Source organism: Vitis vinifera, chromosome 18 (assembly GCF_030704535.1).
Source record: "Vitis vinifera cultivar Pinot Noir 40024 chromosome 18, ASM3070453v1".
Lineage (NCBI taxonomy): Eukaryota > Viridiplantae > Streptophyta > Magnoliopsida > Vitales > Vitaceae > Vitis > Vitis vinifera.
In genome coordinates, this window is record NC_081822.1 from 24475001 (window position 1) to 24499280 (window position 24280).

General features: G+C 34.1%; 3 protein-coding genes across 5 annotated transcripts in view; 2 read left to right on the forward strand and 1 right to left on the reverse strand.

Moving 5' to 3' along the window:
- Positions 1–14007, forward strand: part of LOC100258904 (uncharacterized) — a 46550-nt gene extending 32543 nt beyond the window's left edge. The window contains exons 6-7 of the mRNA XM_010666822.3: positions 12538–12609; positions 12753–14007. Coding sequence (XP_010665124.1) covers positions 12538–12609; positions 12753–13583 — 903 coding nt within the window. The 3' untranslated portion in view covers positions 13584–14007. The remainder of the gene's footprint in view (positions 1–12537; positions 12610–12752) is intronic.
- Positions 14008–15950: 1943 nt separating this feature from the next.
- On the forward strand, positions 15951–20263 carry LOC100253756 (protein WHAT'S THIS FACTOR 1 homolog, chloroplastic). 3 transcript variants are annotated; one of them, XR_788364.3, is made up of 4 exons: positions 15951–16149; positions 16780–18099; positions 18920–19077; positions 19155–19379. XR_788364.3 is itself a non-coding variant. In XM_059735010.1 (4 exons), exon 3 carries the CDS (start codon positions 16828–16830, stop codon positions 18085–18087), a length of 1260 nt encoding a protein of 419 aa, XP_059590993.1. In that variant the 5' UTR covers positions 15951–16149; positions 16592–16649; positions 16780–16827; the 3' UTR covers positions 18088–18099; positions 18920–20263. The 3 variants fall into 3 exon arrangements, 2 of the variants coding, with proteins under 2 accessions (XP_059590993.1, XP_002266948.1); XM_059735010.1 differs by adding an exon at positions 16592–16649 and having other exon boundaries at positions 18920–20263; XM_002266912.4 differs by having other exon boundaries at positions 18920–20263.
- Positions 19636–20509, reverse strand: LOC100258920 (histone H3.2). Its single transcript, XM_019216828.2, has one exon. It carries the CDS (start codon positions 20207–20209, stop codon positions 19799–19801), a length of 411 nt encoding a protein of 136 aa, XP_019072373.1. The 5' UTR covers positions 20210–20509; the 3' UTR covers positions 19636–19798.
- Positions 20510–24280: the final 3771 nt, after the last annotated feature.

Below are 24280 nucleotides of genomic sequence, written 5' to 3' on the forward strand. Positions count from 1 at the left end.
TATAGTATGTAAAAGGGTTTATGGCAGGAACTAGTGCACCAATGATAGTTCTCAGTATTATAGGATACTTGAAAAAAAGAGTTTTTGAGTTCCACACAAGCCTTAATTCAGAATTAGATGAAGCTAAGGGGAGAGTTATTGGGAAGAAACCTCTTCTTTTTCTCTGTGAAGTGTTTGCCTATATTAGAAGGGAGGAGAGCAGGAGGAATGTGAAAATGGGAAGACAAGAAGTCATCCAATTAACCAATCAATGAAAAACTATGCTTCGATTTGTGTAGCGCCTAAGAATGCTTTGACTAGTGGATAAAGGGCTTTCAAGAAGGGAAAAGCATCAAAGTTTGGTGTGACTATTACAACAAGCCAACGGATGCCAAAGAGACATGTTGGAAGCTTCATGGCAAGCCTGCAAATCTTAAGAACATGAAGTTTTCTTATAAGAATAATCATACTTTCTACGCAATATAGGTGATAGACTTCTCTACCTTTCACAAAAGAACAATTAGAGTTACTACACATGTTTATGAACAAATTCAAAAATAACTCAAAACCCACACCCTCTTGTTCTCCAGCCTAGCAAGTAACTTTGTGACAACCTTAAGTGTACATTAGATATAAGACTCCCTGAATCATTGATTCAAGAGCAATAGATCATATGACCAGTCTTTTAAATTTATTCTCTTCATATATTCCATATTTTGATACTCAAAAAGTAAGAATTGTTGATGGATCTTTGTCCTCGGTTGTGGGAAAGGGTTGTATCCTTATTTTTCTAAAATCTAATGTTGAATTTGGTTCTTCATGTCCCTAATTTCTCTTGCAATCTTTTTTCTGTTAGCAAGTATGCCAAAGATTATCATTGTGTTGTCATAGTTGTGTTTGGTTTGAAAAACATTTTCTACTTTTCATTTTCCAAAAACAATTTTCATTTTTTGTATTTTCTTTTCTTGAAAATACGTTTGGTTACAAAAAGTGAAAACTGTTGTTAAAAAATTAAAATTAAGAAACCTTGTTTGGTACTTAAAATCTTTTTTACATGAAAAATAATGAAAATGATCAAATTGCATTTATTGATGATGTTTTTTTATTTTATTTTCTCTATTGGTTATTTTAACAGTATAATAAAAAATATGTTGTACTACTAATTTTCTTAAAAGCTTAAGCTTAATAGGATTTGAGTCCACATTATATATCACATACTCTAACACCCTCCCTTACGTATGGCCTATATTTTTTGGCTTACACGTGTTATTAATAAATTGGGTAAATAAACATACAATAGTTAGGTTTGAGCACTCGACCTTCCACCAAACAAGACTTTGATATTGCATTGAACTACCAATTTTCCTAAAAGCTTAAGCTTGTAGGATTTGACTCCACAATGTATATCATACACTCTAAGAAAATATAGTATGTTATACTTAACAAAGGAATTGATTATTTGTGTTCTTTTATCTGGTACTAATTTTTTTACATGAAAAATAATTAAATAAATAAATTACATTTGTTCGTTATTTTTTTTATTTGCTTTATTAGTTATTTTAATTGTGTAATAAAAAATATAATAATACATATATATATAATTAGCAAAGAAATTTACTAAATATGCATATTTTGATTTATTAAAATGAATTACTCTCTAATATAAAAATGTAATAGTATTGGTAAAAAAAGGACAAAGATTATAATATTACAATACTATTACTTGTATATGTTTTAAATTATTTTAGTCACCTCCATATTTTCACTTTTTAGAAAACCATTTCCACTTTCTTCAAGGAAATTTTGAAAGCACCTAGCTGATGTTTTCACTTTTCCATGTTCTAAATTCAGTTTTCTAGAAAATGGAAACAGAAAATAAGTATCCAAAGATATTCTCCAACTTGTTTTTTGTTTTCTTTGAAAATGAAAACAAAAAACAGGATAAACAAATAAGGCCTAAATTTTTTCCCACCCACTATGAAATCTAAGACTTGGATTTCAGGAAGGGGATTGACAGTGCTAAGGAGGTGAATGGATTGTACCACTTTGAAGATGATGCTGCTCTAGAAGGACAAGGTCAACTAGTGAATAAGACTTCTCAATCTAGTGAGGATGAAATCATTTGAAATTTTCCTTATTTACAAAAACTATTACCTTTGTTATTAAAAAATAAAAGTCCTTGTATCAATGTGAAATTTGTGAATTATCAAAACATCAAAGGTCTCATTTTCAATTAGAGCCTTCTGAAATATCTGCACCATTTGTTCTTGTCAAGAGTGATATTTGGAGCTCTTCAGATGTGACTAACATTTCGGGAACTAGATGGTTCATTTCTTTTATTGATGAGCATGCAGGTCTTTGTTGGGTCTATTTACTTAAAGAAGAATCTAAGACTGAAAGAAGTTTCACAAATTTCCATTCCATGTAAAAGCCAAATTGGAACACAAATTTAGGTTCTAAGAATCAATAATGGGAAAGAGTATTTTTCAAATACCTTCAGAATTTTTTGTCAAAAAATGGGATTGTTTACCCAAACATCATGTGTCAATACACCCAACAAAATGGTACTGTTGAGAGAAAAAACCGACATTTGTTGGAAGTTGCATGCTCATAAATGTTCACCACTGGGGTACTGAAACGCTATTGTGGGGGAATTAGTTCTCACAGCTTCCTATTTGTAAACCACATGCCCACATGCATTCTAAACTTTCAAATGTATTGTGCATAATCTTTGGTTGTGTATTATGCATTCACACAAATCTATCCTCAAACTAAACTCTTCACATCTTTTCTATTTAGTCTTGGGTTATGTGGCTTTTGTTCATGTGCATAACACTTTAGAAGTAAATTAAACCCATGAGCTGTCAAATGCGTTTTCCTAGGATATTCACCTACTCAAAAAGGGTATAGGTGCTATGATCCTGTAGCTAAAAAACTGTTTGTCACATTCTTTGAAAACAAGTCTTTCTTTCCTAAGAAGAAGAAGGAATGGTGCTCAAGGAGAGTGAGAGATGGTTATGGGGTGGGTGTATGGTGAGCAATCGGAAAAGAATGGGACTTCGTCAAAGGAAGAATTTGCTTCTCTATTGGCAAAAGATAGATGGTGTGATGACTCATCTTTGGAAGAATCTTTTCTGTTGTTCTCTTTTGCCATAGTCAAAGATGCATAGGTAGTGGATGTATGGGAGCAGTATGAGGAAAGTGGTTGGTGGAACCCTCGGTTTTCTTGGCAATTTCATGATTGGGAGCTTAAAGTAGTGATAGACTTTTTCTAGAAACCCCTAGCTTGCTCGGTTATGAGAGAGGATGATGATAGTTTAAGTGAAAGGAATCCAAGGGTGGCAAGTTCTTTGTTAAATCCTTCTACCTCTCTTTAGTCTAGGGTAGAAGTGAGTTATTCCCCTCAAGCTCTGTTTGGAATTCCTAGGTTCCTATAAAGGTGGCTTTTTTTAAATTGGGGAGCATCATAGAATTTTGACAATTGAGCAACTTAAAAGGAGGGGGTGGAGCATACTGAATGGGTGCTACATGTGTAAAAAAGACAAGGAGTTGACCAATCATTTGTTCCTCCATTGCCTTGTAGCTAGTATTATGTGGTGGTTAATTTTTTCTTTGTTTTCTGTTGCTTAGGTGATGCACTTAGATGATTGAGCAACTTAGAAGGAAGGGATGGAGTTTACCAAATAAGTGCTACATGTGTAAAAAAGACAAGGAGTCAACCAATCATTTGTTCCTCCATTGCCCTGTAGCTAGTATTATGTGACAGTTGATTTTTTCTGTGTGTTCTGTTGTTTAGGGGATGTATTCTTCAGTTAGAGGAACTTTGTTAAGCTGACATGGATCCTTTGTACGCAAGAAACAAAAAAAAAAACATTGGAGGGCAGTTCCAATGTGCCTGTTCTAGACACTTCGGAAGGAAAGAAACAAAAAGGCCTTGGAAGATTTGGAAAAAACAGAACAAGCAAAGAAACTATCGTTTATGAATACTTTTATGGAATGAGTTAAATTGTATGTTGATATTAATACCATGTCCATGATAGGCTTTGTAGATTGGATTAGTTCTAAGTAAGAAGTGGGGATAATGGAGTGTTTTTTTTGTTCCTTTCCTAGTCTTCTTTTTGCCTATTCTTCAGGTTCATTTGCATACTTTGAGTGTACTTCGTTGTGCCTCTAGTGCAAGCAATATGTATATGTGTGTGTGTGTATTCTTTCATGTTGCTTATACAAAAAAATGAACAAGTCTTTCTTTCCTCAAACTTCTCTTCAAGGGGAGAATTCTATGGAAGATCAGTTTCAGGAAACTCGTCCTATGCCTGTTGCCCAACTCTCGAGTGTCCAAGATAAGCTGCCACCTTCATCTTCATCCTCACCTCCTAATTCTTAGGTTCCACTAACTATGATTGAAAGACAAGCTGTAGATGAAGTCTAACATCCTGAGCTTCATGTCCATTCTAGGCGGCTAATAAGAAAAAAAAAAAAAAAAGATGGAACATGCTCATCCTCCATGAGTGCAAAGTCATGACTTGGATCCTATGGAAATGGAAGTTACAGTTACCCCTCTCCATAATAAACATCAACTTTTGAAAAAATAAATAACCTTGACTTGCCTATTGCTCTTAAAAAAGGAACTAGGTCATGTACTCTTCATCCCATTTCAATGTTTTTATCTTAACACAAGTTGTCATCTTCTTATCAAGCCTTTACTACCTTTCTAGTGTAGAAATTCCTAAATTTGTACAAGATGGTCTAAAGATTCCAATATGGAGAGAGGTGGTCTTAGGGAGGATGAGGGCACTTGAAAAAAATGACACTTGGCAATTAATGATACAACCACAAGGGAAAACTCTGTAGCAGTCAAGTGATTATTTATCATCAAATGCAAGGTTGATGGGACAATAGATAGATACAAAGCAAGACTTGATGCAAATGGTTACAATCACCAAGTTTTAAGAAGCTTTATAGAAGAGAAAAAGTGTGTTAACTCAGGACATCTTTATATGGCCTAAAACAATCACCTAAGGCTTGGTTTGATAAATTTCATAGTCCATTTGAAGTTCAGGGATTGGGATTTTCATGAAGCCAAGTTGATCACTATCCTTATTGTATATATGGATGACATTATCTTGACTAGAAATAATGAAGTGGAAATCAAAGAATTCAAGGAAGTACTTGCTAAGGAATTTGAAATAAAGGATCTTGGTCCTTTGAGATATTTTCTAGGCATGGAAGTAACTCAATCAAGCAAGGGCATTGCAGCCTCACTAAGAAAGTCAAATGTTACCAAGGTTAGTTGGTAAATTAATCTATTTGTCACACACTAGCCTAGATATGACTTTTTTAGTTAGTGTTGTGAGCTTATATATTTTTTTTGATAGGTAAAGAAACGTTGTATAAAAAAGAGGAGATACCAAAAACAGAGCCCTTAAAGTATACAAAAGAAGACTAAAGGCTAAAAACATAGGGAGAGGGAAGCAAAAAACATCACCTGCCCTTACTTAGAGCCTAGCCAATCAATGAAACTTACAAGAGAAACAAGCCACATATCTACAAACACCCTAAACCAAGACCACAGGTTACATATAAAAACTAATTTCAATATTTGGATCGATAACTCCTCATTGTCAAACACTATCAAATTTCTTTCCTTCCACACTGTCCAAAATATACATAAAGAGGCCGCTTGCCAAACCTTTTTACGAGTTTTGGCCACAAACAACCCATGCCATCCAAACAGAGTTTCCTTCACTGAACAAGAGAGAATCCAAGACACACCAAAGAGGGACAAAAGAAGATTCTAAAGAACCTGAGTCCTTGCACAGTGAAGAAGAAGGTGATCTATTGTCTCTACTTCAAATAGGCATAAGAAACATCTATTTGCCAAGAAGAATCCCCTCCTTTGAAGTTGGTCCAAAGTTAACACTTCCCCTAAGAAGCCTCCCAAGCAAAGAAAGCCACCTTAAGAGGTGCACTCGATCTCTAAATACTACCACTAGGAAACAAAAGAGGATCTTCGGTCTCCAAGATAACATAGAGAGATTTGACTAAAAAGGCCCTACACCTCAAGGCTGTCGAAATCACTTTATCTTCCAAATCCTTATGAACTCTGGTTGCTTGAATCTTTTGCAAAAAACACTCCACCAACTCTAGTTCCCAATCATTGAAGGCCCTAGAGAAAAGAGGGGTCCAACTGCCCCCTTCACCTTCAGGGTTCCACACATCCGCCGCCCAAGCTTCCTTAGACATAAAAAGGGTAAATATGGAAGGGAAGGACTCACTAAGTGGCTCATCTCCACACCACTTGTCCATCCAGAATCTCACTCTTTGCTCATTGCCCACTTGGTAGGCCAACCTGCCACTCAAAAACTTTCACTCCTCCCTAATAGTTTTCCACAACCCCACACCAAATCTTTTTCTCACCTCATAGGAACGCCACCCCCTATCCTCTTCACCATACTTTTGATTGATGACTTGCTTCCAAAGAGCCTCCCTTTTATTGGCATACCGCCAGCTCCACTTACACAGGAGGGCTATATTCATCAGAGAGAGATTTCTCACACCCAAAGCACCTTTCCTTATCTCCAAACAAACCGTTTTCCACCTTACAAGATGTGGTTTCTGCACAAGAGCCCCACTACCTTAAAGAAAATCCCTCTGAATCTTCTCCAATCTCAACCTCACTTGTCTTGGCATGCAAAAGAGAGACATGAAATATATAGGCATGCCAAACAAAGTACTTCCAATTAAAGTGAGTCTCCCTCCTTTTGAGATATACTGTCTTTTCCACATGGTTAGCCTTCTTCAAAATCTCTCTTCAACAACATCCCAAACCTCCACAGATTTGAAGGGGGTCCCCAAAGGAAGACCCAAATAGCGGGAAGGAAGGCCTCCCACTTTGCACCCCAACTCCAATGTCAAATCCTTTATATTAGGCACCTTGCCCATCGGAATTAGCTCACTTTTCTCCAAATTGATTTTCAAACTCGAGCAAACCTCGAACCATATAAGAAGTCAACTTAGATAAGTCATCTGGTCTTGAGACGCCTCACAAAACACCAAAGTATCATTAGCAAATAGCACGTGAGATATCATAATCCCATTGCCACTCCTACCTCTCACCCACCAACCCAATAAGAAGCCCCCACTAATAGGCCTCCTTAAGAAGCAGCTAAACACCTCCATGGCTATCATGAATAAGTAAGGGGAAAGGGAATCTCCTTTTGAAGAGCACATGGAGGCAATGTACAAGATCCTAAAGTATTTAAAGAGGACACTATTAAGAGGATTGTTATTCAAAAGAAGGGAATAGTTACTAATAGAAGCTTTCACAGATATTGATTGGCTAGGTTCCGTTAGTGACAAGAGATCAACCTTAGGTTTGTGCACTTAAGGGAGATCTTGTGACTTAGAGAAGTAAGAAGCAAGGGGTTGTTGCTAAAAGTAGTGCATGGCACATGAGATGTGTGAATTTCTTTGTTTAAGAAAACTCCTTGTAGAGTTAAAGATATGGACAGAGGCTCCTATGAGACTGTAATGTGACAACAAGGCAACAACAATTATAGTTCATAATCTAGTACAACATGATAGGAGAAAACATGTAGAGATTGATCAATGCTTCATAAAAGGAAAAGTTGGAAAATGGACTAATTTGCATGCCTTTCATTCCAACAAAGGAGTAGTTGGCTAACATATTCACTAAAGGACTATAAAAAAGTATTTAATTAACAAGCTGTTTTGGTTGATATCTTAGAACCAACTTGGGGGGATTGTAAAAATGTTTGACTATTTTAGAAGCTATTTTCTAGGAGAATTAGTTGTGATTGGTCTAGTTGGTAGGCCAGTAACTCAAGGATGGTTATCTCTTACTTTAAATTAATTTTTAATTCATATGGGGATAACTATTGTAACAAATCTAAATCCTATAAGTTTGTAAAGCCTATATATTTTGTATTTTGTATCAATTGTATTCATTTATTTTATCAATAAAAATTAAGCTTTTCCTCAATTTGTTTTCACTTGGCTACATGATTGTTAATCGTGTCAAATGCTTGGTTCTTTATGTTATTGTTATGCAAATTTGGATTGCCTTAGTGGTTATTTCTTTTTGCCTATAAAAAATGTTATTTTCTTTTTGTTATTATTATTTCTATTTATTATATAGGCAATGATGGTTATTGGAACAAGAGAGAAAATATATGAAATAGAAAAGATTTCCTAAAATAATACAAGCAAGAATAGAAAAGAAATAGAAAAATTTTAAGAGTCAAGGGTGCTCAAAAATCTTCTGCTTGGTTGGCATGGCAATTTTGAGGCAATTTGGCTTGGAAGAAGACGTCTCCTTTATGCCTGCTCTAACTACCTTGAAAGACAGAAATAAAAGATTTTTTTATAATTTGAAGCTCTTGGATTTGTTGGTGAACTTGTTTCTAAAGTTTTTGTTAGGTGAGCTTATTGTTCCATAGGGATGTTAATCTTTCTTTGCTAGATTTCGTTGACAGTTTGGGTGTTGGGAGGCTGGGTGGTGCTTGTACCTTTTTTTTTTCTTTTGGCCTTGGTGCACGTTGTACACTTTTCTTTCTTTCTTTCTTCCTTTTTTTTCTTTCTTTTTTTGTTAGATGCTTCACTTTACCTGGCACCCTATCTGGTGCAACATTCATTAGTTTCAAATGGGAAAATGGATGGTGCTGCAATGATGACTTGCCTATTGGGTTTCTGATCTCAAAAGTCTATCACAAAACTGCTTGAGAAAAACAAAAAATGGGGTTTTTATCCTCATAGGCCATTCGAAACTTCTTTATGAACATGTCTTTGAACTTGGAAATAATGAAATTGGTCAACTGGAAGGTTGGAGAACTAGAATAGTCTTCAATAGTTCTTACTAGGAAAGTGAGCCAAATGAGATCATTATGAATTTTACTTTAAATGTGCCTGAGATGCATTAAACCTGTTGTGACATTGATCATTGGAATGTAAAGGCATGTATGTAGCCACATGAAAGACATGGTAATGTAAAGGCACATAACTAGTCAAATGGAAGAAACTGTATGATGCATATGCAGATGTTCAAGTTCAATTTTTTAATTTATTCATCATGGAAACTGGGCCAAGTTGGATTTGCCTTTACAAGTTACAGTATTTAACTATTGTGCTGGACCTGTGGTTTGGAGAGAGTATAGCTGTGATAATTGATGATGATTTGGAGATCAGATGTAGCTTGTGCCTTTGGTATGAGATGTGTCTAGTCAATACTTGTTTTGAATTGATTGTCTTGTTGGATACTCAAATGAGCCACAATGAGTTGAGTTTTGACATTTCCCCATCAAGATGATTAGAAGATGATGGGAGCCTTGCCTATTCTGCTATTTGGACAAAACAGCTTTCTGGCCAGCCTTCTTTGTGAATACTAATCAATTTTCAATTTTCAACAAATGACATTTATTTGCTTACATTCTGTGGGACCCAGATCAAATTTCAATTCTGGATTCTGGAAGTTCACTTTCTTAGCACGGTCTCTTGATCACCTATTGATTAATATCCTCTACTGCACTTTTATTTGGGTCCCTAGAATCTGTGTGGGTACGTTGTGTGGAGGTTGGATTTGATTTGTCAAGTTTTCGATAATTAGTGTGCTATGACTCTTACTAACTCTTCTGGGTATCCACTATCACCCCTCTCTCTCTCTCTCTCTCATTCCTGTTTCTAAGAGAGAGAAAGGGGTGTTAGTGGTATCAGTATGTTAAGATTCTTCCAACGGCTCTAGGTACCCAAATTGTAATAAATGTCCTAGGTATTTTTATCAGTTTTGTTTGGTATCTGTTTTTGCAGGAGAGGAGGGGTTGGTAGTGGTTGAGTTTGTTTATGTGTTAGATGATCAGTATGTTAAGACTCTTACCGACTTCTGGGTACCCAAATTGTAATAAATACCCTATGCATTTATTTGTTTATGTATTTATTTATTTTTTGGGTGGGGGGGTATGAAAGAAGTTCATCCCAACACTCACAAAGGCCAATTTGAGAAATATTAACGGAAACAATTGATTCTCCAAGATTAACTAGTTTATATAAGTTAGTTGTGCCAATCAAATATAAGGACAGCTTAGTTCATCAATGTGTTCTTACTTCTGTACAAACGAATTGGGTAATTCTTCTAACAAGTAATTTCTTTAAGAAATTTGTTTCCATATTCTCTACTTTGCTTTTTACACTAGGATCATGTTTGGTTGGTTGGACATGATAGTATAGGATATTATTTCCTATGATATTAAATCTTATGGAGAATGATATCCTAAGGTATTATATCCAACAAAATTTATTATGCTATCCTCATATTTCGTTTGTGGAATGAGTAAAAAATGGAATGTAAAATATATTGCATCCCAATACTTGTTTTTTTTTAAAAAAATAAAAGATATATTACATCTTGATGTTTGATATTAAAAAAATATGAAATTTCTCTCATGTTTTTGCATTATTTGGAGATCTTTCCACAACTTATATTATAATATGCAATTTTTTTAGTTCTTTATTAATAATGTTCATAATTAAATATTTAAAATAAAAATTATTATATTATATATTATTATTGTTTTATGTTGTGATATATATATATATATTCTTTTTTTTTCTTCTTGAACCAAAAAATTGATTTTGAATTAAAATTTTTTTTTTTTTTTTGTGGAATGATATGAAAAGAAATTGAAAAAGTAGAAGATAATTAACGAGAAAAAAAGAATTCATGATCCATGAGAAATGTATATCTCATCTCTCAACATGAGATTATTATATACCATGTAAAGGGGGATAAAAGAGGCAAGATAAGTTATCTTATACTTAATTCATCCCATTGTCAACCCAACATGAAATAGATAGTTTCTCATTGCTTATCCTTTCCTATGTTATATCTAGCAAACCAAATATGACCTATGTGTTAACTATTAACCTATTCAATGCACGAGTAAAGAATCAAAGGTGGTTATGGAGGAAATGCTAATCAGGTGAACTCATCCAATCAAAAGTATGTCATTCCTTTTTTAATGATGATAGAGTTGATTTTATATTGTTCTTGATTCTGTCATGTGATTGTGTACTGGTTGTTTTACAATTTTTTGTTTACATGAAGCAATTATTGTTGAATAATGGGATAACAATGCACAAGAGAGGAGACAATTCCTTATGCTGTTTTTGGTTCCAAGAAAATACTAAGGAAATAAGGGAAAAAAATGATATGGAAAATGATTTTCTCATGTTTGGTTTTAATATGGAAGACATGAGAGAATTAAATAGAATTAATATTAAATTTATGCATTTTCAAATTATTTAAGTTTTATATAGCAGAGTTAAAATAAGCAAATGAGTTTGAAGTAACATATAAAAATAATCTATTTATTTTAAATCTAGTTTTTATTTCTTTTCACTTTTTCTTTCTTTCTACTTTTACTCTCTAACATATAAAAATAATTTATTGATTTTAAATTTATTTTCTATTTTTCTTCACTTTTTATTTATTGATTTATTTATTTCTTCTACTTTTCCTCTCATTTTCTTTTACTCAAATTTTCTGGGACCCAAACATTGCCTTTGTATTTGTATAGCTTAGTGGCAGAATCTAGGATATGATATGGTTCAATGAAGTGATAAACAAAATAATAGTGATGCATGTGAGTTGCCTTTATGGGCATCCAATATCTAGGATTCTTTGTTAATCTAATTTGTGTTTGCCTTCTCTTATAATGCAGTCCGATGTGATCTTGCAAAGTTTCTAACTACCAACATCTTTCTCATCTCACATGTGTGGGATCAACATATCTTCACCCATTCTGTCAAAATTGGCCAAGTAAAAAATTGGTTCATATTTGTTCCACTTCTTCAGTTGTGGCATTGTAGGTCACTTATTTTTGTCTGGTTTATAAGCTACTTGCAAGCGAGGATTTTTATCCATGCCTTGTTGATCCAAGGAATTAAAGCCAGGTCTATGGGAATGAAATAAGTTCAGCTTTTACAGGGACAAAGTAAAGGTTGAAGTTAAAATACACCTTTTTTGGCCTAAATTATGAATTATAGCAACTGAACTTCTCAAGTGAGAACCTTGGAATGATACAAAATAGCACCAACAAGCACAAAAAGAAGCCCTTCTTTAATCAATTCTCAAACCTTTATCAGAATTATAATTATGTCATATGTGGCATGTGAATAAGAAACAGGGCCAAAGTTAATTCGGCTCCAGTTTTAGGTATCTCTATTAATAGAACGGCTATGGATTTTTTCACCCCATGTCTCTGTGTGTATTCTTGTGTGGTGTAGAATTTGAATTAATTTATATAGACTAGCCAAATATCATTTTTACTTAGTACAGTTGTATCATTTATACTTAATATATATATACAAGTTATTCCATCTTCGCCTACCTATTTTTTTCCCAGAAAATTTATGTTTCTTAATATTTGAGTTCTCTGAGTGCTTGCCCAAATGAATGAGTTTAAACGGAACTGTTGCTTTGTTGCATCACTTCTCTGCTTGGATAGGTGATGCTATTGTATTAAAAAAAAAATTCCTATTTTGTAGGACTCCATTCAAGCTGACAGAGACGATCCGAACCCACCTCTAGTGACTGCTCCATTTGGCCATGCCTCACAGGTATACATACTACCTACAGATCACTGTTCACTTCCCTCTTTTGGTGCTTCATTGATTGTTTGCTATGGATGCGCTGCCTTAATAGTTGCATTATGATTGGATTATATAAAAATTATGTCCTACCCTTGAATTTTATGGAACAGGAAATTGTAAACTTACTGCTATGCGGGCAGGCTGTCCCTAATGTGTTTGATGGAAGGATGGATTTAGGTGGGGGCATGTCTTTGAAGGGAATATCCACATGTGTGGAAGTTGGATTCCTTACTTTGCTAGAATCCCTGAATTTCTGTAAGGTTGGGCAGTTTCTGAAATGCCCAAAATGGCCAATATGGGTTGTTGGGAGTGAGTCTCATTATACAGTCCTATTTGCTCTTGATACCACTGTTCAAGATGAGAATGAACTGGAAGAAAGAGAGTCACAGATCAGGAAGGCATTTGATGCGCAAGATCAGAGTGGAGGAGGTGGCTTCATCAGTGTGGAAGGGTTCCATCAAGTCCTCAGAGAAACAGGCATTGACCTTCCACCTGAGAAGCTAGATCACCTCTGTGGGGCTGGGTTTATTGTATGGAGTGAGTTCTGGCAGGTTCTTCTGGATTTAGACAAGAGATTTGGAGGCTTAAAAGATCCTACTGGATCAATGGGTAAGAAGGTCTTTGATCTTTACCATTTTAATGGGATTGCAAAATCGGTCTTGAATGGGAGTCCAGCAGCTTCAGGAAGTGAGATGCCAATTCAAAGACCTAGACTTACAAAATTGAGGGTTTCAGTTCCCCCAAGATGGACTCCTGAGGAGTTTATGGCAGATGTTGTATTGCCCTCTGCTTCAGGTGGGAATGACCCAAGTGCAAAAGAAACGGTTATTGAAGTGGCTAAACCAGAGCCTGCTCAACATGCACCATTGGTGGACTGCATTAGAACGCGCTGGCCAAGGGCTGTTTGCAACTGGGTGGGGGATCCCCCTAGCATAGTCTGAATGGTTTATTATTTTTATTCGGGATCCTTTTAAAGTGCGGTGTGGTTTGAACTCAGAGAGCACAGTGACGGTGGCCCCTTGATTTTAGTTAAAAAAAACTTGGGGCACAGGACAAAGAGAATGTTTCTTTCATTCAAAGTTGATGATGATAAACTATCAGGCACAGGAAAGAGTTTGTTTTTAGTATTTCGTCAGGTCCCCAATATATGCTTCTCTCCATTTATGCTGTTATTGTTGTGACATTCTAATTCGATTTTGATGTCAGAAAAGGGAGGGAAGGATTCCGTGATAATTTATTGCCCCACCCAATCTGTAAAATTTATTCTAACTTTCAGGCACAGCACCCTCGTTGATTAGGAATATGTTCTTTCTATCTCTTAGGGAGGTCATCAATAAAACATAATATCTGTGTTGTTGCTGCCGACATTGTTCTTACAGTGATTCTTTTTCCTCTTGAGTTTGCTCCCATTACCAGCTTTGTGGGGGCTAAAAACTAGGCCCTCCTTTCATGGAGATGCCTGGTCGACTTGCCAGGTGCCTCGTTGCCTTCTGTTTTCATCTTTCATGACACTGTCAACACGTGGGCTTCTTTTTTTTTTTTATCTCTGATCAATTGCAGCGTCGCTTCTCTCAACTGCGACTTTATACTAGTTTTTGAAAATCAAAAGCCCTCCCATCAACTCTTTGCCTTACGGTTTCACCTTCTGATAGAACTTTTTTTTTCCTAGCAAAACTCAATCTCTCTTTACATTTTAGGCCTCCAATCTTTTGAAAACTTACCCAGAACCTTATCTTATTTTTTTTGTTTTAAACGCTCCTCTATAAAAGTCTTTGCTCATAGAGAATGAGACTCCGCAATCGAGAGACCCCCTTTCACCCTCTGGTATTCCCTTTCGAGATTCAGATATTTGGCCCCAAACGTCTTTTCAGTTGATCAGATAAAAATTTCCGTTGCTGAAAACCACCCCTGTTTTTGGGATGAAATTACTATTTGATTTGCCTTTCATCAACTTTGTCTTCTTTGTTAGTCATTGGTCGTGAATGTCAAACGAAGCAAGAGCCTTTCTTAGCTGCTCACTTCTTGTCCATACCATTGAAGTGAAGGCATTCTACCACCACTTTATTCTGTTTATCTTTAGAATTTTTTATTTGTGGCAACATTTGCATTCATTCTCTAGAAATCTGCATCTCTCTTCATATTATTTTCTCCAAAATTCTGCAAATGACTCTGTCAAATCTATTCAAATTTCATGAAATATTGAATGTTTATTCTGGAATATGATACATTAACGGATGAATCTCTCAACTCTTTGGAAAGCGTATATGATTTGAAGTTTGAATTGTATCGCGCACTAGCATATACAGAAGAATATAGATCACCAGCAGATGCTGTATCTAGAATTTTATGAAATTTTAAGAGTGCATTTTGCAGTAATTTTAAATAGTGTTTTAGAATTTTATCTGTGCTTTTTCCTTTCTTTTGGCCTTTTGTCTTTTCTCCCCGTCTTTTCCTTTGCATAATTCGCAATTTTTAAATCTTTGTTTTTCTCCTTGGAATTTTTAAAAATTAGTTTTATCAATCTAGAAATATAAAAAAAAAAATGGGTTTGTATATTTTGTTCAAAAAAAAAGGGGAATATACATTTGCTTGAAAGAGTTCCCAAATAACTATTTTACGTCTGTGAGCAGGCATGAAACCTTTGATCATATGCAAATAATTCATTGTTTTTATAATATGGTCAAATTAATTTTAAATGTATTTAAAATATTTTTAACTTCAAATCTAAATTGGTTTCAATTAATTTTAAAAACAAATTGGATTTAGGAACTAATATAAACTCGGTTTATGTTCAAAACAAATATAAATTTACAATTGAGTTAAGAAGAAAAAAGGCTATGAAGTTGGATTGAAATCGATCCATGAGGATCGAATCAAACTAACGTCAAAAGACTTAATTTGATTAGATTTTTTACTCTAAATATGATCAAACTGACATCAAAAGACTTAATTTGATTTGATTTTTTACTCAATATCTAATTGATTTGGTTTTCATCGCATACAGTCGATTACAAAACCAACCTTATTTACACCTTAATGATATATCTCTTGTTTGTTAGTTTCAAAAAAAATTTAATAATTTTAAAAATAATATATTTACGATATATCACTTGTTTTTTAAAAATAATATATACAAAGCAACCCTACCTTATCTTGATATCAAATTTTGTTTAAGAATGATTAAAATAATTCTTTTAAAATTTCTTTATTTTTTTAATATCTACTAATAAATTTTAAGATTAAGAGTAAAATAAATAAAAAATCGAAACTTTAATTTATAGAAATTGAGAAAAAAAAAATCAGTGAAACGGACAGCCATTATTAATTTTCTTTTCCTTCTGTTTTTCCAGTCTGCACTCTGCACTCTGCACTAGTCGAAACGCACCGTTTTAAGGGTTTGAAAGACGAGGGGTAGTGGAAGCAGACCTCGCCATCTCGACCGTGCCGGCGGATATACCGAATCATTGTTCATCGCAATTCACAGAGTTCCATACTCTTTGCATCCAGGTTCTCCGTTTTTTTCTTCCTCCTTTTTCTAGTGCTGTTTGTTTTATGGGAAAAACAAAGGGGAAACTCGGAATCTTATCGCAATCAAATTGTTATTGGACTCCATGCTTTCATTTCTTTTCCTTTTCTCAGCAACCAAACAGAAAATTTTCTTTTATGTTAGGGTTTCAATTCATAAATGAAATACAATGTGACAATTGCAGTTTCAATATTCCAAATATAATTGTACTCTTTTAGAAGTTTAAGCTATTAATTTGGGGTGTGGACAGCTACATCAAAATTCCTCATAGCTGTTGTTTGCCAATGGACCATTTGGAATCATTTTCCCCAAAGTCGGAAAATTGCTTCCGTTTCAATATGTATTGATGAAACATGTTAGTCTACTTGTATTATTAGCGGAAAATCAATTGTCACTATCTTACTATTCTCTGTTGGGTCTTAGAGACAACGTGAACACAAAAACAAAGGAAACAAGAATTCTTCAAAATTTTGGCCAGTTGGTATTTTTCCTCGCCCTCTTTTTTTTTGGGAAAATGGTGGTTTTTAAAGCTTTATTTCCCTTGAAATCAATCCTCTGTTAGAAAGTTGAATTTGCTAATTGTCTTTGCTTATTCTATTTTCTTGAAGCAGGACTATTTACTGGTGGCAAATGTAAGAGACTATTAAGAGGAGAACAGAATGGTGACCAAAATATTCCTACAAAACCTAAATTATTGGGAACCCAGAGTGTACCCTCCACTGCCCTTTCTTTATCATGTTCGAATCTTCTCTCTGTGGTCAATGAAGAAGGACCCAGATCTTGAATCATCTCTCAGTCGAAACCGTCGATGGATTGTCAATAATCAGATCAAGAATATAATCCTTCGATGCCCTGAACAAGTAGCAGCAGTTAAGTTTCTCCAGAAAAAGTTCAAAACTCTCGATCTTCAAGGCAAAGCTCTCAATTGGCTGAAAAAATACCCCTGCTGCTTCAATGTCTATCTTGAAGGTGATGAGTACTATTGTCAACTCACAAAGCGAATGATGTCTTTGGTAGAGGAGGAAGAATCTGTGAAGGATATGCAGGAACCAGTGCTTGTGGAGCGATTAACAAAGTTGTTGATGATGAGCATAAATCATAGACTCAATGTCATGAAACTCAATGAGTTAAAGCGAAGTTTTGGATTTCCAGATGATTATTTGATTAGAATTGTGCCAAAGCACCCAGAAATGTTTCGAATTGTTAATTACAGTGGGAGACGGAGTGCAATGGAGATTGAACTCTTATCCTGGAATCCTGATTTAGGCATTTCTGTAATTGAAAGCTTAGCTCACAGCCAGGGTTCTGATCCACGGTTTTCATGTACACTGCCTTCAACTTGGGTGAAATCATGGGAGAGATTTTGTGAATTTAATGCAACTCCATATATTTCACCTTATTTGGATGCCAGTCATTTAGTGGAAGGATCGAAGGAGATGGAGAAGAGGATAGTAGGTTTGGTGCATGAGTTGCTGTCATTAACCTTGTGGAAGAAATTGTCGATTGTGAAGCTAGGTCATTTTAGAAGAGAGTTTGGTTTACCAGAGAAATTGAATGTTTTGCTACTCAAACATCCTGGAATATTTTATGTTTCAAATAGGTACCAGATTTACACAGTTCTTCTTAGAGAAGGATATAATGGGTCAGAACTGATTGATAAGGATCCGCTTGTTGTTGTGAAGGAGAAATTTGGTGAATTGATGCAGGAGGGGCTACATGAATATAATCGGAGGCACCATTTAATGAATTTAGAAAAGAAGAAGAAGAAAGGCATGGTATTGGAAAGTTCACCAAAAATGAGGGACAAAAGCTCTGAAATGTCTGAACAAGATGATCATGAGAGTAATCTAGGAGGTTTATTGGACCCTGAAGAAAGAAAGCGGTTTTATAAAGTTCTGTTTGATGATGCTGCCTCCTAAGATTTAATGAAGGTATGTTGTGTGCATCATACTGCCAAATCCTGCTGGTGTCCTTTCGTTTTTACTGGGTAGCTTTATTAAAAATGTTTGTTTCAAATGCTTTCTACTTAGTAAATTCTAAACCGTATATATTGGACTCAGAAAGAGTTTAAGAGAACTTAAATAATGTGCTCATTAATAATATGGCGTGGCTAACTATGTTGTTTGACATTGCATGTCACGTTCATTGTGAAGTTGGGTTCAAGGTAGTAATGTCTTGTTCTAAGTCAATAGGCAAGAAACTTATGAGAGTTGCAAGAGGTGAGCTCTAGGAATCATTCCCTTTTGTAGTGGTTACATTATTTAGAATCCGCCTGACAACGATTTTAGGAAGCGCTTTTAGCTCAAAAAGTGTTTTTTTTTTTTAAATGGTCATATGACAATTTAGTAAATAATTTTAAAAATATGAAAAGTCACTTGCAATGTTGGAAAATTACTTGTAATGTTTCCTGGATAAACATTTGATAAGTGATTTCACTAAAAACACTTCTAAAGAAAACACTTTCACTAAAAACACATCGAATAGAAATACCGTCAAATGTACTCTTAGAAAGAGTTACATTATGCCAACTAAAATTTGGAAAGAAAGCATAATATTCCCTTTGCCACCCATTGAAACACATCCCAACTCACTCTTTATTGTGAATAATTTCAGAGTTCATAGCTTTTGTGACTTGGCCATCCACCATGGACTATTAAAATTCTTTATTAAAAAAAATGTTGCATTAGCTAAATGTTTTAAATTAGCACAATTGAGTTTTAAAGAGACTGCTTTTCATAATGGATGATGCAGATGGGTGATTAAACAACAAGAGCACTCTATGCAATGAGTTTGCTATCTATCAGAAGTTCAGAACTCAATGTTGATTGTTGTGTTTGAGAGGTTCTACTTCTACCAGACGCTGGTCAAATCAAAAAGAGGCAAGATATCAGAGAACTTCATAAATATAGGTGAGAGGCCAAACGGAGTTTATTTTGCAAATCCCTGTTGAACTCAATCCCCTTACCTGTGCCTCTAAACTGCTTAGGGGGGCTATGGAGAAATTCCTGCATGGTGTCACCAAAAGTTTTGATAATTCAAGTGAGATCACTGTGTACAGTCTCCAATGGAAATGAACCTGTGATCTGCGAGCTGCCATATTGATTTGAACATGTCCTTTTTAGTATACATTTTCTCCCTTTATGAGCCCATATTAGAGATGTTCTTTCGCCCTTAATAAACCCACATCAATCACCCTAGAAGTTCACCTTTTTACAGGGTATGAATGTGCCGTTTGTTGCTGCTTATCATTTCACATAGAGATCTAGAGGGTCCCAAAGTTTTAGATTCCACCTATCATTTCACTTCTCTTCAAAGCTTCTGAAGAGGGTTACTGAAAATCGACCCAAAGTCTCCTTTCTCCAGGTAAATTTCCAGGTTCCAAAACGTGAATTCATATCTCAAGCTACTCTCTCCCTTCGCATCCAGCACCACCAAAAGAAAACCCTTTAGAAAAGAACAAAGAGATGTGAATAAAAGACAGGTTCCATTAGCTTTCATAAAGAGGTTTACACGGTACTCAGCATAATACACCCTGAAAAACCTACAGAATCTCGAGATAAAGATTCCCACACCAACCCTAATTTCTAAAAAGTGACAAAATCCACAAATTGACACGGAGAGTGCAACAGCTCAAGCCCTCTCGCCCCTGATCCTCCTCGCTAGCTGAATATCTTTGGGCATGATGGTGACCCTCTTGGCGTGAATCGCGCAGAGATTGGTGTCCTCGAACAGCCCCACCAAGTAGGCCTCGGCAGCCTCCTGCAATGCCGCCACGGCGCTGCTCTGGAACCTCAGATCGGTCTTGAAGTCCTGGGCGATCTCACGCACCAGCCTCTGAAAAGGAAGCTTCCGGATCAACAGCTCCGTGCTCTTCTGGTACTTCCTGATCTCCCTCAGCGCCACCGTTCCAGGCCTGAAGCGGTGAGGCTTCTTGACTCCTCCGGTGGCAGGAGCCGACTTCCTGGCGGCCTTCGTGGCCAACTGCTTCCTAGGGGCTTTGCCTCCGGTGGACTTCCGAGCAGTCTGCTTGGTTCTGGCCATTTCTGAAGCAGAGTTTCTACAGAGAATCTTAGGGTTTTGTACGAGTGACAGAGGATGATGTGAGACGGGGGGAAGAAGAGATGGCCTTATATAAAGCGATGAGGAGACGGAAATCGAGGGAAATTCGAAATTTGGAGGAAAGGAATGTGGCGCCTGTGAATTTGGGGACGTCGATTTGAGTTTCAATGAACGGTCCAGATCTAATTATTTTGAGAGCACACGGATCGCGATCCATGCCTGCAGACTTTTAAAATTTAAAGACCTCTAACATGAAATAAATTGCATTTTGGCCCTTGGGGGTTCTTCTAGGAAACTCAATTTTTAAAAATAGAAAATTGTAGTAACTTATGTATAAAATGTAATAATTTTTATATAAAACGTATATATTTATATTATATGTTTAAAAATTATTTTAAAATTTTAAATAGTATAATTTGTTTAAAAATTATTTTTCAATTTTGAAATAATAAAATTTTTCAAACATCTTTTCTTTTTTCAACTATTTTTAAAAATAATTATTTTTTTAAGGTAATTTTTAATATTATTTTTCTTTTTAAATAAATAAATAAAGGTGGATCCAATTTACACCTAATATTTTTATTTTAATCATTTTACAACAAATTTTATATTCACAAAATATAAATATAATATTAATGTGTGGACTAAAAAGATATATTAACAAACAACATTCAAAGAAAGGATTCTTTCTAGGGTTTTCTGTTAAGAAAAAAGAAATTGAAAGAAGAAATGACGAAAAAAATGTAAGTTTAGAAGATAATAATGAGAAGGTTATTTTAGGCATAATAAAATTTAATAAGTCGATATATTAATATGATTAATGTTTTAAAGTGAAGGTAGATGCGTAGAGTGATGAAGTAGATTTAAGATAATTTTTTTAAAAAATAATGAGAAATCTTATTAAGATTAAGATTGTATTTTAATTTTCTTCACTTTTTACCTCTTCTTCTTTTTTCCCTTTCGAAGAGTACAAATGAAGCTTTTCACTTGTACTTAGAACCCGTTTGACAGTGATTTTTAAAAGTGTTTCTACCCTTAAAAACACTTTTAAGTGTTTTTGGGATGAAAATAAAGTGTTTGGCAAATTTTAAAAAACACTTTTGAAAATCTGGAAAAACACTTGAAGTGATTTTAGAGAATCACTTGACAGGTGTTTTTTTAAAAAAAACACTTCAATTTTTTTGAAATATTCCAAAAATGCCCCCCAGTGATTCCCGATATCTTTCTTCCCTTTCGTTCATACCTCTCTCCTTTATTATTCTCCTCCTCCGCTCTCCATCAGTAAACCTCTATTTTCATTCGAGATCGTGGATCGAAGGTAGCCCTCTATTCTTTTTTTGTTTTCCTTTTCCATTTTTTTTTAATGTTCTTTTTTTTTATTAATTTAGATGTTTTTTGTAAATATTTTTTAAAATTTTAGTATAGTGATAAAAAAATTATTATTTTTAATTAGAAAAGTCTTTTTTTTTTTTAGAAATTAATAGGTAATCATATATTGTTTTAATTTTAAAATTATCTTTTATTCAATGTTATTTTTTTAGTGATTAGATGTTTTTTCATTAATAAAAAGTTTTTTTGTTTATCATACCATTTTTTTAATTAAAATTATATGTCCTTTTTGGTAATTTATTAATATTAAAAGTGTTTTTATATTTATACAATATATTATAAAAACACTTTAGAATCATTTTTTCTGATTATCATAAAAGTGTTTTTCACAGAAACACTATAGCAGATAACACTTCAAATAAAAACATTTCCACTAGAATCACTACCAAATGGGCTCTTATTGAAGGTGACGGAATTTATATTGTTTTAATATTCTGTTGGGAAAAGGGGTGTGTGAAATGTCATGATTTATTATTTTATTCAACAAAATATAAGGATGAAGAGTGTGATAATTTGAAAATGAAAATGTTTTACTGTTTTTTTTAAAAAAAAAATGTATGAAAACTTATATAAGAAAATTTTTTAAATTAAAGATATCAAATACTTTTAATATGTTATTTCTTTTTGGAGTTTTGAAATTATTTACTAGAATATGTACTTGATGTTGAGCATCTTCATCAAAACTTATTTGAAAACACGATGAGACAATGACTTCATAAAAATATCAAAAAGTTGAGAGCATGAGAGAACAAATCTAATGCCGAGAGAGTCATAGCTGTCTTCTCTCAAATAAAATGATTATCAAGCCCAATGTGTTTAGAATGAGTATAAAGACGTAGGATTAATGGACATATGTAGAACACTAATTTTGTTTTGCCTAATCAATGGGTATATGTAAAGCATTAATATTGTTCCACCTAAAATTATTATCGGTATTTTGATTTTTAGTTTGAGCATTATAATGCCTAATAAGGTGAAACCTCTTCCCCTCAACCATTTCGACTGCGATGGAATTGTCCAAAAAAAAAAAAAGGTTTGTGCATATTGTATGAACATTCTATCTTTTTTCTTGAGAATTGAGTGGTTACTCATATTGTTAAAAAAACTAACATGAATCGACTAAAAAAAGGATAAGGTGATTTAGTAAACATAACAAGAGTTTGAAAACTTTATCTTGGTCTAAAATTCACTTTTTGATTTAATGAGATTGTCAATTATATTTTTTAAGTCTTTTAAATATTTTTCAAGAGGCTATGATTTTTTTTAGTCATAAACATATCTCTATTCTCTCTTGATTGCAACAAGAAATAATTACTCTTTTAGAGAGGTTCATACCTCATTTATCGTTTCAACATGAAAGATCATACTCAAAATGTCATTTTTCATTGCTCCAAGAAGCCATGTGAGAACTTCATCATTATTGATCAATATTTAGTATTGTAGGATGGGACTTTTACTCTATTTTAGTTTGTTTAATAGATTTTTCTCTATTTAATTTTTTTTTTTTTTTAACACCATGAAGAGTTTGATCATTTGACAATATAAATATAAATTTCGATTACTTCTTTTCAAAACTATATACAAGAATATATGATAGTTAGTTATACATGAAAACTTTTAAAATTAAAAAGGGAATCATTGATTTAAACAGGTTTTTATGCATTATTTGTTTGATTTTGAGTATAATGTTGATTATTTTCATTTTGTATAGCTTCTTGATTATTTCCCTTAATAAATAAATCGAACTTTTTCATATTATACGTTGAAATATCAAGATATAAGTGAACTTTTAATATTCTAGAAAAAAAGTATTACCAAGAAATAGGTAAAGTTCTATTATGATGTTGTTAGAAGAAAATCTTATCTTTTACATAGTTGATACTTTATTCCTTGTTTTTCTCTATTTAATGTTTGAATTAGTTGTGAACGTGAGAACGTGTTTATTTTCAATTATTGTTTCCTACTTTTATGCATGTAAATATTAAGCAAGTCATTATAAAAAACTTAGTTGATATTGAATAAAAAGGATCAAACAATTATATCAACTCTTTGAGTTATCTAGGAGGCATTAGTTCCTCATATAACCTAAGAAACTTTTGTTTTCATTGTTTTAGTTACTTAATGTAACATTTTGGTATCAAAGTGCCAGACATGGGTTTGCAAGATCATATGTTGAAGCTTGAAGAGATTGTGATAGCTCTTGCCACTAGTTAGAAGGAAATGCTAGGTCATATCACTAACATAATAGAACTACTCAGCCAACATGCTTTCGGTAAAAGTAAGAACAATGGCAAGCATTTTGCAAACAGGGGCAAAGGTCAAACGAGCATTAACTCCAACATCACTAGATTGGGTTCTCTCAACAACTATATTCCTAAGACCTTAAATTTTGATTTTCCTCATTACAATGGTTAAGATGATCCTACGACTTGGGTGTGCATTGCAGAAAAGTACTATTCACCCTATGAAATCGTTGAATCTAATAAGGTCACTCTAGCCTCATTCTAGTAGGAGGGCCATGCCCAACTTTGGTTCCAAATGTTAGAAGGAGAACTTGTTTATGTTACTTTGGAAGATCTCAATTAGTAAGGAATTTTCTCTTGTTTTGGCCCCAACCAATTCAAAGATTTGCTTGGCAAACTCATTTGACTTCAACAAATTGGT

What these genes read in the sequence shown, in the direction of transcription:
- LOC100258920 (XM_019216828.2), bottom strand. Translation starts at nt 20,209, where the DNA reads ATGGCCAGAACCAAGCAGACTGCTCGGAAGTCCACCGGAGGCAAAGCC.
- LOC100253756 (XM_059735010.1), top strand. Translation starts at nt 16,828, where the DNA reads ATGGTGACCAAAATATTCCTACAAAACCTAAATTATTGGGAACCCAGA.